Source organism: Anguilla rostrata, chromosome 15, assembly GCF_018555375.3.
Source record: "Anguilla rostrata isolate EN2019 chromosome 15, ASM1855537v3, whole genome shotgun sequence".
Classification (NCBI taxonomy): domain Eukaryota; kingdom Metazoa; phylum Chordata; class Actinopteri; order Anguilliformes; family Anguillidae; genus Anguilla; species Anguilla rostrata.
The window spans coordinates 26,541,879-26,560,141 of NC_057947.1; the positions used below are offsets into that span (position 1 = coordinate 26,541,879).

The 18,263-nt window shown below is 43.4% G+C and overlaps 1 protein-coding gene across 1 annotated transcript in view; it reads right to left on the reverse strand.

The window, feature by feature from the left end:
• The window catches only part of LOC135240532 (prostaglandin F2 receptor negative regulator-like), a 34,185-nt gene extending 20,447 nt beyond the window's left edge, over window positions 1-13,738 (reverse strand). The window contains exons 1-3 of the mRNA XM_064310102.1: window positions 13,383-13,738; window positions 6,969-7,334; window positions 3,875-4,282 (exon numbers count right to left, since the gene is read on the reverse strand). Of these exons, the coding sequence (XP_064166172.1) occupies window positions 3,875-4,282; window positions 6,969-7,334; window positions 13,383-13,428 (820 nt within the window). The 5' untranslated portion in view covers window positions 13,429-13,738. The remainder of the gene's footprint in view (window positions 1-3,874; window positions 4,283-6,968; window positions 7,335-13,382) is intronic.
• Window positions 13,739-18,263: the final 4,525 nt, after the last annotated feature.

Genomic DNA, 18,263 nt, shown 5'->3' on the forward strand with positions numbered 1-18,263 from the left:
TATAATAATTTCTCCATAGACCTGGCTGTGTGTCTGGGGGCACTGTCATACTGAAACGGGCAAGGGACTTCTCCAAACTAGAATGTGATCGTATGCTGTAGCATTAAGATCTGCCTTCACCTGAACTAAGGGGCCTAGCCCAAAAAAACCCTTAGATACTTTTGGTCATAGAGTGTATTTAAAAAATCGAAACAAGCAGTGGCTTACTTTTGTTTAGAGTCTGTGAGAACAAAATATATTTTCACCAAAACCAAAAACAGACTACCCAGTTTCCTCCCCCCAGTAATATGAGCTGAGTGCTTTCATGCATCAGGAACATTATATTTGTCATTCTCTCTACCGTACTCATGCTCGACACCAAAAATTTAAATATATATAATTTGTTAGCTGTCGAAGTTGAGTGGTATCCCTCTTAAGAACAGAAGCAAAGTGTTTTTTTATCATTTACAAAGCTAAAATCAAAGCTAGTTCTCTCATTCCATTTCCACTGCAGTTGCTTTGCCTGTATTCAGCAGTTTCTAAATATGACAGACTTCTCATTAATTCACAGGATCCATGTCCCCTGAGGTCTGTGAATAATTCAGTGTTATTCACAAGACATTAGGCTCAGTTGAAAAACAGGGTTCAAAACAAAAATAAACGAATAACCAAATAAATAAAGCAGACTTTAAAAAATGAAGCAACCCAATCCCTTGGAATAATTTTTCTGCAATGGCAATTTTGGGACCAACAATGGATGTCATGGATATATAGTAGATCTCTGTATCCAATATCCACGTTTAACACAAGAGAGATCTAGCAGGACGATGAAACAGACCAGTCCTTTTGGGAGACAGTGACTTCTTCTTCTAATGGATTTTTTCACTGAAATTATTATTTGGACGAGTTGTATTCTAGAGTTGTTTGGACTCTATGTTGGTTAAGGAACACACACCAAGTACAGGCCGAGTCCTATGGCCTGGACACCAGCGGTTTGCATGAGGGCTATGTCACATGCTGACTATGACTTGGAGGCTGCAGGGGCAAGACTCGACCGACATCATCCTTATGAGGTAGGGTTGGCTTAAATTAGTCAGGGTTTACTGGGACTTTCATGGAGTTGGGCCCACTCCAAATGACTCAGTTTGTACACACTGTGACCTATGCTGTGAAATATGTCCACTCAGTTTGGAGTCCGCATACTCAATACTTCCGGCGTGAGTCTGCATACTCAATACGTCTACCGTCGAGTTGAGCAGGGTGTGACTATTTGCCAATTTCAAAGTCATAGTGGAAAATATGATGGTCAAACAATGTACAGTAGGCCATCCCTGGAGGGCAGGAGTTCCCAATCTCATTTCTCAGTGTACAGTTTAGAAAGGCCAGGGGCCTCTTACTGCTAAATCAGTGACAAATAAAGCTCCAAACAGCAGCAACAAGAGCCAAAATGAGTCCCAACACAGAAAAATAATTAAGCTAGAGATTATGCAAATATGGCAGCCATTTTAAATCAAATAAATATATACCCAAATATGCTTTTATAAAATGTCTTTTTGATACATAACGATGATAATATAGTACTCATGACCTTAGAAGAAATTGTTTGCCTATCTAGAATAAACAACTTCTTAACGATTCAGATCTTCCACAATGATTACTGTGGTGGGGTGGGCGTGGTTTGAGCGTTGGCTGCAGAGAGAGAGAGAGTGAGAGGAGCGGTTCTCGGATCCTTCGTCACAACTGTCAGGTGGAGGTAATCAGCGCCGCTCCTCTCACTCTCTCTCTCTCTCTCTCTCTCTCTGCAGCCGACGCTCAAACCACGCCCACCCCACCACAATTACATTTTTTAACGTAAGAGGTTTGCAGAACAATCTAAATTGCAGAAAATCCAACACGAGACCAGTCTTTAAAAAGACAACCAGCTGGGCGTACACCCGGCACACCTTGCTATGTCTGAGATTTAACAGAATCTACAGAAAAGGTGAACGATGGAAATAAATCAAGGCAAAATCCAGCTATCTCAGAAAATTCAAATGAAAGCGGTGGATTTTTATCAATATGGAAAGAAGCCTCAGAGGTCAACGTTAAAGCTGAAAACTTTCAGAATTATTGAGTTGTCCTTCATGCTGCTGCTAGACTGCTTTATCATCCAGAGGTGAGATTTAGTCAAAAGGTCCTAACCTCCTTTAACACAGTGTTAAAGGAGTTTTCCCCGTGGTGCTCCTTCCCTTCACTCCTCAAGTTTTCACTGTTGAGTTGAGTGATGGAAATAATTTCCGCAGGAGCTCGGTAGGTGTATCCTAAGCAACCGGAATTCGAACACAGCTATGCTTTGCTGCACGGGCCGACAGGAGGCCCAACCTTAAAGACGTGCTCAGCGCAGCTTCCTTAACCCTTCAAGGTGTGAGATCACAATTAAGTGCTCAGAATGTACTGTACTGAGCATTCTAATGCTGAGGTACAGTGCCATGAAAAAGTATTTGCCCCATTCCTGATTTCCTCTATTATTGTACATTAGACACACAGAGTGATTTCAGATCTTTAGACAAAATGTAATATTAAACAAAGGGAAGCTGAGTAGACACAAAGCACATTTTTAATACACACCAGACCTCCAGGGCCAGAATTGCCCACCCCTGACCTAGATAATCCCCAACAACCCGGGGGCACTGTTATGACTAACAGTGTTCATTGAATACTGTTTAAAAGCATTATGAATTTAAATTACATTAATGGCACAGAGTATACAAGTAAATCTCCACCAGGCACACACACGCACATGCATATATGTATATACACACGCGCGCACGCATGCACGCACACTTTTCATCTGGTCAAGACATGCTGTTGCGATAAACCAAGAGAGGGGGCATTCACGCTGTGCTGCAGTATAATTGTTTACGGCATAATTAAATGTTTTGGCTGCGCCACATTGACGAGTCAAATTCATTCAATGCTTCCTGAAGCAGTTTAATTCCCTGAGCCAGTTCAGTTCAATCTACATGAGAAACCGGAAAAGTCTACTGAGATCTCAGGATACTTCTAACAAAACGATGTGAAGGCCGACTCGTCTGAATGCTTTCATGCAACTAGAAACATCACTAGAAACATTGCTTCATACAGTTAAAAGTACTAGGCTACATCTAACCGCGATTCCTTGGCCCATATCCTGCACGACCGCCTATAAAATATTCCTTTTTAAGTAGGGGTGTACTAAAGTTCAACCTGTGCCCAGCATACATTTCAAAATACAACAGGCCTGTTGACTCATAGAAAACACGTTTTTCTGTTAAGCATTTGTTTCTGTGCCGTTGTTGATGTTACCTTGAATTAAAACGCCTTTCAGTGACACGTCAACATTAACAATTATAAAGGAGGGGAAGCCTGAACAATCTCCACCCACACAAAAGACAGTTTCCCACAAAGGTATGCGGTCCTGTGCTAAGCTGTATTTCATTATGTGAGCAGATGTGTAGGATATATTCACAGGATGTGATTTAAAAAAGGAACAGTTTTCTTTTTTGAGGCTTTAGAAAATAAAATAATTTGTTGACTGTTGAAAATACAGATAATTTATTTACATGTCTCCCGGACTGTACCACGTAGCTACATGTGTAAAAGTTAACTGCGGGGTAAGGTCAAATTCAATATCCAAAAAAAAGGTCCATTGGTAACCCATTTCATTGGTGCACAGAATATATTTGTGCATCTGACGTTTGACTTTACAATCCCCAGAAAGCCATCGCACTGACCTGGCCAGTGGAAGGCAGACGAAATGAAATGAAATGAAACTGTGTATGGTTTGCGAAAATCAATTCACAAATCATTAAACATTTAAGGAAGAAAGCAGAAAACCGATTTTAGAAAAGAGGAAGCTTAGCCACACGGAACTCACATGTGGGCGTGACTCGAACCTCTCCCATGTCAACGCTCCGCTGCAGAATCTCCTGCCAGACTCCGCCCTGCTCCGGGACCGACTGTTTGGCGGTGCACACGTACACGCCCTGGTCAGCCGGCAGAGCCTCAGTCAGCACCAGGTCGTAGGCTCCGCCCCCTGGAAGGCCCAGGCGCAGCCCGCCGTCGGCGTAGCGCTTGCGGTAGCCGGTGCCCGTGGTCACGGCCCGCTCGGGGCCGAAAGTCAGGATGGCCTCCAGGGACGTGCCCTTCCTGACGGACCAGGCGACGGACAGGGAGGTGTGTTCCGCAGAGTCCACAGTGGCGGTGCAGCGGAGACTGATGCGCCCCCCCTCGGGGACCACGGCCGGGGGTGCCACCGGTGAGACTTTCAGGCTGTCCGCGATCACTGCAGATGACAAAAAGGAGCACCGTCACACATCAAACGAGACCAAGCACGACCCAAATCCTCCACCTCCAAAGGAGTGGTTTTACCCAACGGGCATCTTTCACTTCAGAGATGAGTGCTACCAACATGGATAAATGTCAACGCATTGCAAATTGTACACAGGCACCCTTTTACACTATTACACGGTTTGTGCATTAGCATATTGCTTTTGTTTTTTTTGTTTCTTTCTTTTTTACTGTGTTTCAGTCAAATCACCTGACATATTGTATCGTTCATTATGGCAATGTGAGCACATCTGCTGTAATGCAGTTTTTTTTAACAACGTAACTGCCTGCAAAAAAAAAAAAGAAAAACGGAGCAAAAGTAAGTTGCACGGTTTACAGCTTCATATTTCATACACAAGGCACAGAGCTACAAACAAGCCAACATAGTGGAACACATGAACTAGCAAGACCTCAACTGAGCTGGAGGACCTGCCCTGTTAAACTTCAGAACAATACTGTGCATTTCCGTTTCCATCACTATTACCCCCATTAGCCAGATAAGCACTCATAAAAGGATGTTAACTACACTGTTGCCGCAATTAGAGCTCAAGGGCACGCTGGCCATTCCCAAAACAAAGTTAATGTTCTTCTTTGACTACACAGATGGTGGGAGGTCGAAAATAAAACCCATCGGAGCGAAAGGAGCATGTGTGCAAAAAAAACAAAAAAAAACACAACGCCACAAACAGAGGACTTCAACAGACTGGGTTGAACCATAATCTGCATGGCACACAAAGCATGTTCAAATGTTTCTGGCACCTTAAGTGTGCATACCGGTCCTCTGTCATGATTCAGAGCTCCAACACAAAACCTGTAGAGAGACCTGTAGAAACAGAGTGTACCTGAGCCTCGTGGTCAACCTTATTTCTCACTAGACTGACACTGAACGCAGGCAGCTCTGTCCAGTTGTCTGACAGCTACATTTTTCCACATCAAACTGACTGCATCCCCAAAAAGAAAGGAAATACAGACAAATAGGGCTTTATTTATCTGTATCTGGTCACCCAACAGTGACTTGTTAATGTCTGGTCTCTTCAGATTTCTTGGAAGTCATTATTATTGCGCCTGCTGTTATTAGTCTAGTTTAAACTTCACACCTCAAAGCCATTCCACATACTCTCAAAACTCAGTTGGTTACGTTCCAGCAAAAAACCTGCTTTGGAAAATACCTCCATGACACACACTAGATTTCTCAGTAAAGCCCCAGCGCCTGGCGAGGCTAACGTGACGCAGACGCTGTGCGTCAAGCAAGCAAGCACGCGCGCTTACGCACGAACGAACGAAAGAACGAACACGCAAACACACGCGCCCAAACGGGGAGAACACCTCGCGGCGCTTCCTCGGGAAAACACACGAGCTTCAGACGAGCAAAGCCAAGCTTCGTGGAGAGACAGCTGCACACATTCGCCTGGGAAGAGCGTCTTGTGAGGAAGTTGAATCGAGGGTTAAATGAATTACTGCATGGATTCCTGCGCCGCCTTCCACCAGAAACGGGGGGGGGAAGGGGAGGTGAATATGACTTGTGCAGCAGATTTCAAGTGCACATAATACAGAAATCTGCATCTAGATTATTTTTCAGGGAGATGCTGCCATCCCTGTTCTCCACTTAAGCTCGTAATGAGTGCTGTGGGCACAGTTAGGTGTAGTTACCAATATGAAGTCTGGCTGTAAGGAAATTACACTCGCTCTCTCCTCCTCTAGGTAGGAGTAACAGAGGGATAGTATCACATCTCCCAAAATCTGTTCATGTTTAAAATAGTGGTACCCCACTTCCCCTCTCTTTCAGAGAGGAACCCATTTAAATGTTCAGGAAAAAGCCGGTATTATGAAATTATAACAAGTGGAAAACACCTTCCTTCACAAGAATGAAAATTACAGTAAATACACTCACAATAATTTCTAACACATCCACAGCAGATACCCATTTGCTAATGGGGCATGGGCAAATGCAATAGGGTGCTCACACCTTTATACTAACGCCTACAGCATCTTGAGATATAAACAAATTGACAATCTTGAGCTCAGTTAGACAAAGAGCCATCTGTGGTCCTTTCCTTGGTTCTAAACCCTGGTCTTCTTCGAGGAAAATACTCCCTGCTTGAGCACAATAGTTGTAATTCTGTAATTCCCAATCTAAAAAAGAACCTGTGTCGTATTCTAGGTCATGTTCACCTTCATGAGCGTTCCGTTTTCTTTAACAACAATTCAAATAACTGATGACTGGCATGCTACAACCGTCAAATTATCCAGTGTTTGTTCCAAGTAATCCAAAATACTGGTTTTTCCACAAAGTTAACAAAGGCGTTAAGTAAAAAGCACTTACTAATGAGTTTCTTTGTTAGGCAACCTGAATGAATTACTGGTTCCACTCTTACATACAATATTCCAGTTAACAGAGGTCTCTACAAATAATGAAGTCGGCTCATTCTGGACTGTTCGGCAGCAGTGTATCATTGTGGTTATAAAATAAATACAAATCGGGGCTGTGAGGCAGCAGTGTGGAATGAAAATAAACACATTCTGGAATATTGAATATTGCTCACAGGAAAAGCCACGTAATGGGCTTACCCGTATTTAGTTCAGCATTAAAACTGTTGTGTGAAACTGGGTGTGTGCATGTGCGTCCGTGTAGCAAGACCTACCTTTTAGCTGCACCTCGTCTTCGTAGTTCCCGCGTATGACGGAGTCGGTGCTGGGGGTACTGCAGCGGTAGATGGCGCTGTCCGTAGCCTTCAGGTTCCGGATTCTGAGCTCCACGGTGTTGTCGTTGATCCTCTCCATGGAGATGTCGCCGCTGTCCACGCGGCCTTGCAGGCTGCGGTCCGAATAGGCGGGGTCAAAGGTCGAGATGACCTGCAGGGAGTCGGCGCCCCGCAGCACCGTCCAATCAAAGTCCTGCTCTCTCGGACCCTCGTAATCCGACACAGTGCACCGGATGGACACCCGCTGCCCCACCACACTGACCAGAGGACCATTAGGAACCCTGACCAGTCTCCCTTGGGCCCACCCTGGAAAACGCACACCAACACAAATCAGGCCGACTGAGAAATGCTGTCATTGGGAGAAATATCAATGAGCAGAAATGAGTCGTGACATTTCCATTCACAATCAAAGGAGTAGTCATAATGTAAAAAAAAAAAAAAAAGTGCTCTATAGAGTCGGGCTGCTTGAAAACCTTCGTGCATCCAGCTTAAAGACTTTCCCCAAGTTTCAATTATAAATGTATGAACATTTCTTCAGGAGTTCAAGAGTTCATTTAATGCTATTAAATCAGGTCTAAATGTACATGACCAATGTACTGCCAGTCCTCTCAGATAATTAGCGATAAGATGATCTGGCTAAAGTACGAACGTGTCCAAGAATATAAACCAAGATTTCAGAATAAGAATGGTTTCCCAGTGAACTGCCATTGTTTGCATAGCTCATTCAGCACGTGTCTGCAGCTGCTAACTCCACCCGTTACCTGCCCAGCAGGCTTCACTCTCTTAATCACAGAGCTCCTGGGCCCACCACTGCCTGTGTCCACAGTTAAACAAGTGTCACATAGCTCCAGCATACCACGATCCACTGATGTGTGTATTTACTTTAGATAGATAGCGATAACTACCCCTTAAAAATAGGGGGGGGGGGGGGGGGGAGTGCTTGTGGGCATGTTTAAACTTGGTCGAAATTCTTCAGTTACAGCGATTTGTCAATTGGATGTTTATAAAAGTAATAGCCTACTGTTTAGTGCATTAGAACAGGCCACAAACTGTGAAAGTGAAAATGTTGGGGATAGTGTGAATATGGATATTGTCCTGCTAGGTATGATAATTATCTCTCACGGGGGAACTGGGGGGGGGGAAAAAAGTCACTACCGTATTCATCTGCGTCTAGGCTTGTAAAACAGAGGAAGACATTGTAATGCTGGTCATGTTTTTTAAAGAATAAAACTAGGGTCAATGAAGGGCTATGAGAAAGCGAGCTTGAGGTCAGGAAATGGTTGTGGAGCCCAAAGGAATGTTCCGGTACCTCAGGCGGGCACATTACTATAATATTCCAAGAGTGTTTGTCCTGCATCCTGAACTCAGTGTGGTATAATTATTTGAAGTGGTGCTAGGAATACTGTCACAAACATAGCTGCGAAAGCGTAGGATTTCAACATCGCATGCTTTCGCAGACTAAGGATGAAAATGGTTAGGGCACTCCTTCCTGGGGGTGGGGAGTGTGGCTTGTCTGAACAGATATAGAGAGCAAAGCACACAGGGAGACAGGGAGTTTGAAAATCACAATACCCGACCAGCGTAGCAGTGAGAGGAATGTCTGTGAAGAGCAAGCCTACGCTGTCCAACTGTTTCAACACCACAGTATACTGATACTCTACACTCTATACTGAACACCCGACTGCACGCAAGGACTAGTGTTCCCACTCAGTAGAGCGTCTGTACCGTTCAGCCAATATAATCAAATACCTAATTTTCAGCGGTCACATTTCAGAACAGACAGAAAAATGAGAAAATCTGAAGACATGACCAGGCTAGAAATAAAATACATTTTATTTCTATTTTTATTTTATCTTAATACCTGTGGTACTGATTTCTATTGTTTCTCTTGTAAAGCACTTTGAGCTGCATTTATGATATGAAAGGTGCTATAAAAATAAAGTTTATTATTATTATTATTATTATTATGATTACACCCAGCTAGAACTGTCAACTGGCTAAAACCCCGTTACTCAAATTATGGCCCCCAAGGTCCAAGAACTGCTTGTTTTCTACCCTCCCTTTACCGGGGAGTCAGGGGTGAATACGATCTGGCCAATCAGTAGCACAATAGCACTAATTCAGCCTATTACTAATTTAGTAAATGGGGGGGGGGGGGGGGGAACCAGGGCCGGCTTTCAATTCGAGGTCCAGATTTGAGTATTCATGGTCTAAGATAATCCAGAACCAGGTCAAGTGGGGTCTGAAACCCACTCAGGCTCGGTAGTTCTAACACAAGCCCTGGTAGGCCATTTCATCAAGAACTCTCTGTGCTGTTTTTTTTATTTCCTACAGCCTGTTGTTTTGTTGACAAAACAGCTTCCATAGTTAACTTTGTTGTTCCCCTATAAAACACAACACATTAACATTATAAAACCTCCAAAAATCATAATCCAATCAGATACTTTCCCCGTTTTCAATTAACATGCATAAAAATGCATGTAAGAGTTTTATAAGGCTACGTGATCATATTTCTCTGGACGTATACCATCTGGGCATGTTTCCTTATTCATCTTAGGCATTTGTAAATATAGTTCATCATAGCCCGCTACCACAACATGCTTCTAAAAGGAGCCCCAGTACCCCAATAATTCTAAGCCTCCATCTCCTTGATCAGGATTAAAGCTATGTGGTAAAATCTCCCTCGAACATCTTGCATCTCTCTGCAGGCACAGGGTACCGGCAAAATTCCAGAGGACACCACCGTGCAGGTTCTGCTACTAATTCTTCTTGCCAGATCAACAAATTTGTCCTGCAGAACCAAAAAAAAAAAAAGCTAAAAGCTCACATAAATTTGCTGTTATTTCCAACCCAAACCACGGCCACTGGATCCGATCCTGGCCTGGCCTGGCCTGGCCTAAGCTCTCAATACACATGCTCCAGGGTATCCTCAACCTAAGCACCCAACAGGCAGCATCATGCAATGCCCCTTTCACGAGTACACACAATATCACCAAAACCCCTATTAATGGAGTCTCCCGCTGTGGCTGACTCCCTTCACCTGGAAGATGTGCCCCCCTGGGTGCTCCTCACATAGCGGGGGCATATTTTAACACCCTACCAGCCGCACCTCAGGCTGTCTGCAGTACTGCAGAGACAGAGATAAGGTCAAAATCTATCCTAGGTGGCTCCAATGACACAGGCTGAACAGGACAAGAATTAGACAGCCGTCAGTACACTGAAGAATCGTGTTAGTAATTCAACTCTGTTCTATACTCTATAAAACAGCCCTTGAAAAAAAAGAACAATATTAGCCTAAGAACCAGGAGAAGTGACATATAATCTTTGAAGACAAAAAAAAGCTAAGGTTTAAATGAGAAAACAGATTTGTGCAATGTGAATACGCTTCTGCAGTTAGACATCACTTACGCAACACCAGTCTCTAGTAACAGGTGACATGAAGGCAAAGCCGTATTTCAGGAGGTGGGGAATGACAAGAAGGTTTGGAATCACATGATGTGAACGAAGTTTTACATTCAACAAAGTACCTGTATTACATTCCAAAACTATTAAAAGCAGATAGTGTGCAAAATATGAAGGGAAATTTCAAACTTTAGGAACACAGTTTGGGACATTATATCACACAATGCAGAAAGAGCAATTTAAGTATATTTAAAAAGCCTCCACCGCTGGGTGATACTTATACCATGACTGAACTTATTTTATGAGTTTAAATAAATAGGTAATAAGGAAGTAAATAGACATCCTGCAGCTAACTACATTATTGGTGAATAAAATTAACTAAGCAGTGTTTTTACACTGTAATGACCAGTAAAACTCCTAGTACAATCAGGGCGCGCCTACACGGGGCCCACTGACACAAATGTAATAATAGAGGTCACCTGACCCACCCTCTGCCCCCATGTGCTACCTGTCAACAAAAAAAAAAACAAGTGTGTCCTTTTTGTACTGTTTGCAGTCCTCTGAGTGCAAGCAAATCTGTAAATTCTAAGCACACAAGGCAGCAGAATGAGACAATGACAATGTTACTACAGCCAGCACGCCACTTTCACTTTCTCCTGCGAAAAAGCAACTGTGACTGCGCCATTGTTTTGTTGTTGTAACGTTTATCAGCAGAAAGTGAAAAGCGCTTTCTGAGCTGGCATTGGTGTGAAAGGCATGCGCAGATGGAAAACATCCTCATTTGTCATTCTGCAATCTCACTGTAAACAAGCCTAGTTCCGTTGGGCCCACTTTGGCCACCTCCAGTTATAATGTCAGGAAGAGATCAGCAAGATAAGAATCCAATTTTACTGAGTCATACCTGAAGCCATGTGAAAACCCAAGCAATGGAATCCTTTTTGCTATAATCATACCTCAGTGAAGGTGACCACAATTTATAAAATATTCTACGCCAACCAAAACCATTCACCCCAAACAAAAAACTATAACCACACAAAAAAACAAGTGTTTTTCACAGGAATGCTCCGCAAACTCGGAGATAAACAGCCCTACCGCTCAGCAAAACCTATTTGACTTCACAGGAAATTCCCTCTCTCTCCCTTTGCTCTGAGTTCAACCAGCAAATTTTTTCAATGTTGCTGTATGTGCTGCTGTACTGTATAATCAACTGACCTGGTGACTGAGCAGCTGAGCGACAGGAATATTTTATTATTACCACCACCAAGCAGACTGACAGTGTTTCAGAGAGGAGTCAGGCCCGTCCCCAGCTCCAGTGTGCCAAGGCTCATAGAGGCGAACAGACTGCAGACTGGATATAAAGCCTGCAGGCTTGTTCACAAAATGTGGGCTTAATGTCCTGTGACCTTCTAGGGGATGAGGAGAATGTGGAAGGGTGGTTTCATACCTCCACCAGTACAAATGGTTAATTTCTTCATGAACAGTCCCTGGATCTTTTCTTTCAAATTTGAACCCACCGCCCTCCCAACAACCTTGTAAAATGAGAAGGACCCCCCCCCCCCCCTCCACACACACACACGCCTCCAATAAATCCATGGATGGGTCTTCTAGCTCAGGCACTTGATCATGCCACCCTGTCCTAATTTAAACCCGGGGAAGGAGGAAGGAGGAGGCTCAAAAAAGTCCCTGCGTACAGCACTGTGCTTCCCACCACAAAGCTCCACACACTGATAGACACACAGAAACATACCCTGTAGATAAGCCAATGGAGTAAGCTACACCACTACATCGAAGATCTATACACACATGCAAGAATATGCAGAAGCATGCAAACTATTTCACATGAAATAAAACATGAGCAGATGAGCAACATCTCAAACCATGTCAATGCACGTGTATGTGCGCGTGTGTGTGTGTGTGTGTGTGTGTGTGTGCGCGTGAGAACTGTTTTTTGCAAACAGTTACCAGGCTGAGGAAAACCACACGTTTCCACAACACTGACAAAAATCATTTCTAATTTATGCCATTTCAACTCAAAGACTAGTATGAGAACTCAGTTTTTACTCTGACGGTTCACAGGTCAAGTGCTGTAGAATACAAGGAATTTATTGGTACTGTTTTGTAAATAAAGACATCCAATATATCCCGACATAAAATATTTTTCATTGAAATATTCTATTTTTGAACAGATTTTTTGTTTTTTTTTGTTAAACATTGTAAGTAGGGATCATTCCTGTAAATGAATCATAACGAACATTAAGTTGCAGGATCCCATTTGCAGGCTAATATCCTGATATTTTAATTACCATAGCCTCTTGGAAAACTAATTGGATTTAAGTGCTGATGTGAACTTTCAGTTGAACCCCCCTTTTTTCTTAATTCCTTTCAAAAGTATTGAATGTGGGCAGTTTCACTTAATCGCCTGAATTAAAATGTTCCGCCCTCTTCACCTGAACGGTCCAGTAGGCCTACCTGGGACGAAGGAGTCGGCTATTCACTTATTGAAAAAGAGCCCCTGGAATGCTGTTTCTTTCCTACGGACTAGAAGACTGGGATTTGACATAGCCTATACCTTTAATAACGATAAACGATAGAACAAGTATCCCGAGTAAACAGAGCAATTTTGCATACGCCGGGGCAAATTAAACGAAAAACGAACAGAACATAAATTCCACTGGCTGTATAGCCCACGCACACGAATCGATTTGAACTGCCACGCACTATAGGCTAATAACTCGATTTTACCATGGTTCCTTTTATATCCAGAAAGAACAACGTACACCGAATGATACAAGTCTCTCAAATGCACGCATACTTCATTTTTAAAAGACATACTGCCAATTAATATTATAAATTCAGGGTGTAAGTACCCAAACGCATAACAAAGATTTATGGCAAAATGGTGACAACAACGCTTAAATTAAAGTTGGTAAAATAAAAAAATAAATAACTTACCAAACGTTAAAAACAAAATGAAGTATGTGAAGAAAGCGTTTTCCATCTCGCCGCCGCTTTTTTGCTCGCAAGATTTCTTTGTCAACCAAAACCAATAACAGGATTTAAATGAAAAATCCGCGTGTACTTTCCGTGTAAATCACCACCACCGGTTAAGAAAATATATCAAAAACTTTCCCTGAGTTGTGCGGGGAGCAGGAATGGTGTAAAGCCGCTGAATGCATGTACGTGTTGTGCCTGCCCCGAAGAAATCGGGACCGCTCGCATGATTCACTTTGAATACCTAATCAGAGTTTGGAACAGGGCAAGGGGGGTTGCACCATTCGCGACGCGCCCGGAAGTTCTTTTTTTCCTTTTACGATAGAGGTGGAGACACGAACTCTCTGATCTGTACAGGTAGGACAATCGAAACCATGTGGCGGTCAGAGAGTGGCAGCACGTAACTACAACAGGCCGACCAGAATATAAGATCATTTTAAATATTTAATAGAATGCATAACATACAGATTCTCTTTTACGCTATGCAGGCTGTAACACTGCTACCCCCAATAGGCTAACTGTGAGCCTGATCTCTGCGCTGGTACCTGGATCCGTTCACAGCAACACGACACATTTTTGTATAACCTAAGCATCACGAAGTGGAAATCAGTTTGACCAATCTGTAGCCTGCGACTAGCTGAAATAGCAACCTAACCTTAGCTATACTCTGAACAAGTCAAGTAACCAGAACAGGGAAGGGTGCCAAATCCAGCCAGTAACACAAGCCCCTACTTCAGCCATCACCCCGCAGTCCTGAAATAAATCTTGACAGTGGAATAAGGCCTAGTTGCAAAAAACAAATGGCCTTACATCTAAGGAATATAATTCCAATATATGACAGGAAAACCAGCGTCAGGTGAAAGGTAAGGCAGCGCCAGATTAGAGTTACTCTGATGCATATGAGGAATTGCCTCCTTGGGAGTGTGCCTGGGGACAGCCTCGGTGTGACTGAGCAGCTCACATAAACACAAATGTTCCCCACGGAAGGCATGCATGGGGATCTGCGTGAACTACGAGACACCTGCCCATTGAGTTCTGGCAGAAGAAGAAGCCACGGGTAACAACTGGCATCTCTTTGGTATGTCACTGGCAACCTCAAAGTACGCTACGTGGGAATCTCTTTGTTCCTTCCAGTGGCGCCCCCAGAACAGTAAAGCGCCTTTCAGAATCTGCGGTATTGTCTGTCTTCAATAGGGATCTGCAGGTTACGCAGGATTCAAGCACAGGAGGGAAGGCACCGCAACGTGTTCCATGATGTGAGGGTCACCACTGGATTCTAAATCAAGTGGTCCTTATGGGCAACTGAACTGACAGCCATCCCTGTGACAGGACTGACCGTGCCGCTCTTGTCAAGAGGAAGGATGTTCCATACCTCGTTTTACCATGTTGTAACAAAACACTCACTCGCTCACACCAACATTTATCCACAGTATCAATGACAGCTAGGCAACTGTTTCCTGTTTACTATCACTTACTATCACCTTTTTTCTTCAAAAACAAACTGAGAAAGAAATTAATAAAATAAAGAATAAAGCTAAGTCCTTTTTTGAAAGTTAACAATGGATAAAAGTTGGCTGTTTCATCTTTGCAGACCTTTCTAGTAGAAGTATCCTGTTTGTTGCATCACAGAGGTAAACATTTTCACTGCTGTATATCCAAAAGTTTTACATTGATCGATCCCCAAGCCAGTGACCAATGACCCAGCTTCAGGTTTTTTTTTCTCCCTCCACATAATGGTTGAATAAAGATTAGGCTTGGATTCACCAACCTGTATTGATTGTTGTGGGTAGACAGTGTCACGAATATACCACAGCAGGAAGGGCAAAGGGCTGTGGCAGAAAGTGCTACGCCTGGGACAGCGCTGAAGGAGAGGTCAGGGGACTAACGTAGGTCCTGGGGCAAGCTTTCCATTTTTAATCTGAAGGTAGCTGGCAGGAGCCTGCACCTGTGGTGCTTCAGTAGCCCTCAGCCCTCCACCTGCCTGTTTTTAACCCTTTGAAGAGTAGGTTTTTTTTTTTCAAAATACTCAGTTGGTGTTCTAGAACTCCATTGCATTCAGTTACCAGTAGTGATTGTGACATCAGTATTAGAATGTTCAGTTAAAATTCTAATCACATATTTGTGATCTCACACCTTAAGGGGTTAACAGTTTTAAGTCCGTTTCCCCCTGCCACCCGAGAGAGGTGCTTAGAAGAGCTCAGCTCAGCACCACCTCATTTTCAGCGATGGCCTCGGGCCAAAATGGCTGCAGACCTACCTTCATTATAGTGGTGCCAATGACTCAAATAATATTACTAATGCCTATCATACTAGGGTGCTGCAGACATTTTGGGAGAGAGGGTGCAGTGGAGTCCAAACCCGTGAGTTTGTACCTTTTGCGTTGTCCCTGGAGAAGCAGTGAGAGCATAATTAGTTCCCTTGGCTGGGGACTTAGGTCTTAACTGGGCAGACTAATCATATCTCTTGTTCTGCAGGGGTGGTGGGTGAAGGCTGCAGTTTTAAATTCAGACCTGCACCCATTACATAATCACTGCAGTCTCCAATGGGGGGACTGAAAATTTGCAGGAAGGTTAAACACATCAGAATACAAGCATAATCGTCAGGAAGGGGAAACAAGGCACATCGCCCGAACTTGAAGCATGAATATGAAGTTTATTCCAGGAATGGGAGCTCACATCTCATACCAGGTGCGGTAGTGAAAATGGCAGAGAAATACACAACTCGCAGCCTGGATTTAGCAGCTAGTCTGAGTGACGTCTCTCCACAAGGTCACATTTCAAGCCCATTCAGGTGATTGGAATAACAGCAGGCCAATTGCTGTCTCCCAGTCACTATTCAGTAGTTAGCAGTGGTTGTTACCTGGGCGTCTGCTGTCCTTTTAAATGTGGATGGTCCATTTTATAATTAAATATTTGAGACAAGAGGGTGGATTGTCAAACAGATGGTATGTCCACTGCTAGGTCCTACACTTCATTATTACCTAGGCGCCTAATTTCTTTTTTTTTAATACCAGGTACCAGGTTTGTGACAATAATTGGAAATGTTCCAAATATATAGGTAATTAAACAATCATTCACATTTTCCAGCAACAATATCGCCTTCAATGTATGTGGTGTGAGTCAGTGCATGTTTTCACCCACCATCCCCTCCCTCGGTAAGAGTGAATTGCTTAAATCAGGGCTGTGCACTTCTGGTTCGAGACTGTCAGTGTGCATGCAGGTTTTTGTTTCCATCAAGAACCCTGACTGAAATGAGCTATCTTGCTGTATGCACGTACACTGGTTTGCTGGTTCGATTAGATCATTGTGCGACATTTCAAGCAAGGGCACAAGAACAGTGTTCGGCTGTCATTTACGCGCTGATCAAGCTGAGATGTCAGATGGCATAAATGTTAGGGATAATTTTGTGATTAAGGCCAGAAGACGGCATGAGAACCAAAACAGACATGGTGCTCGTTGCCCACCTCTGGTTTAAACTGCCAGCAGTGTCGTCTGTGTCTAATGCACCAGATATATTCCCTGATCATTTGGCCCTGTCTGTTTTGGCATTGAGGTGTTGGTGACTGAATTAGTCCTGAATGACTGTGCAGCCACACTCTTAAATCTTCCCAGCCTGCAAGCCAAACCCATGTTAACCTAGTGTAGTGCGTCTCTGGTTATGCTGGTTTTCCTCTCATTGAAACCAACTGGAAACTAATTCATCCAAAAAGTTGTTTGGGACGCTAAGTGCAATATATAACATTTTTTCTGAGCCCTCTTGCAAAAAAGAAATACAGCAGGACTGTCCCTGCATTTAGACAGTAAACCTGAGTAACTTAATACTTCTGATTAATGATTTTTTTTTTTTTTAAGTCACCTATTTAACAATGATGCCATAAATACAATTTTATGAACAACTGCAGCCAGGCAGTCTCAATCATTCATATTGAAATCCAATGTGATTTACGAGTTCATGGCAGATAGCTTCACTCAAACAGCTCAACAAAAAAGTTCAGTAAAAAGGGCTTGCAGCACCACCTACTGTTTTGTTTATGTATTAACCTTTATTTATGTAAAGTTAATATGTATGTAAGGTAGATTGCCTGAGCATGCATGCTCTTGTACAGCAACACCCTTGTTAACGCACCCCCTATTAACCTAGGCTGTATATCTTTGGGAGGAAACCGGAGTTCCCTGGAGAACGCCCACACGGACACAGGGAGAACATGCAAACTCCACACAGAAAGGCCCTAGCTGGGATTCAAACCCAAAACCTCCTTGCAGTGAGGCGACAGTGCTATCCACTGCACCAACATACCTTACTGTAAAGAGTAATCTTTGCCAACAGGTCAAGTCTGTGAATCTATCCATCCATTTTCTCCATTCACTAATGGTCAGGGCTTGAGCCTATCCCAGCGGACGGGCATTGGGTGAGGGATATGCAATGTCATCACAAGCGGGGTGGAGGTGGTTATAATTCTAGAGGTGGAGAGTTTGAATCTTAGGTGATGGCCCCCCAAATGCGAGATCTGTTCATGCAGCCCAGAATCACTGTCGGCACCCCTGCCTGGAGGGACAGGTCACCAATCCGTCACAGGACCCCCACACAATTTGCACACTCAAATTAACCTATTTCTTTGGACTATGGGAGAAAACCAGAGTAGGCAGAGGATACCCATGTGAAGAACATAAGAACAAAGAGGAATCTGTCCATCATTCAAATCTTCTACACATGAAGTTGTATATAGTAAAACGACCATTATTATTATTGTTATTATTTGTACCTGTAGGCTACATCTGTAGATCCATAAACGTAGGTCTGTAATGGTTGGGGGGAGTTTAGAACTGCGTAGAGCAGTCTGAA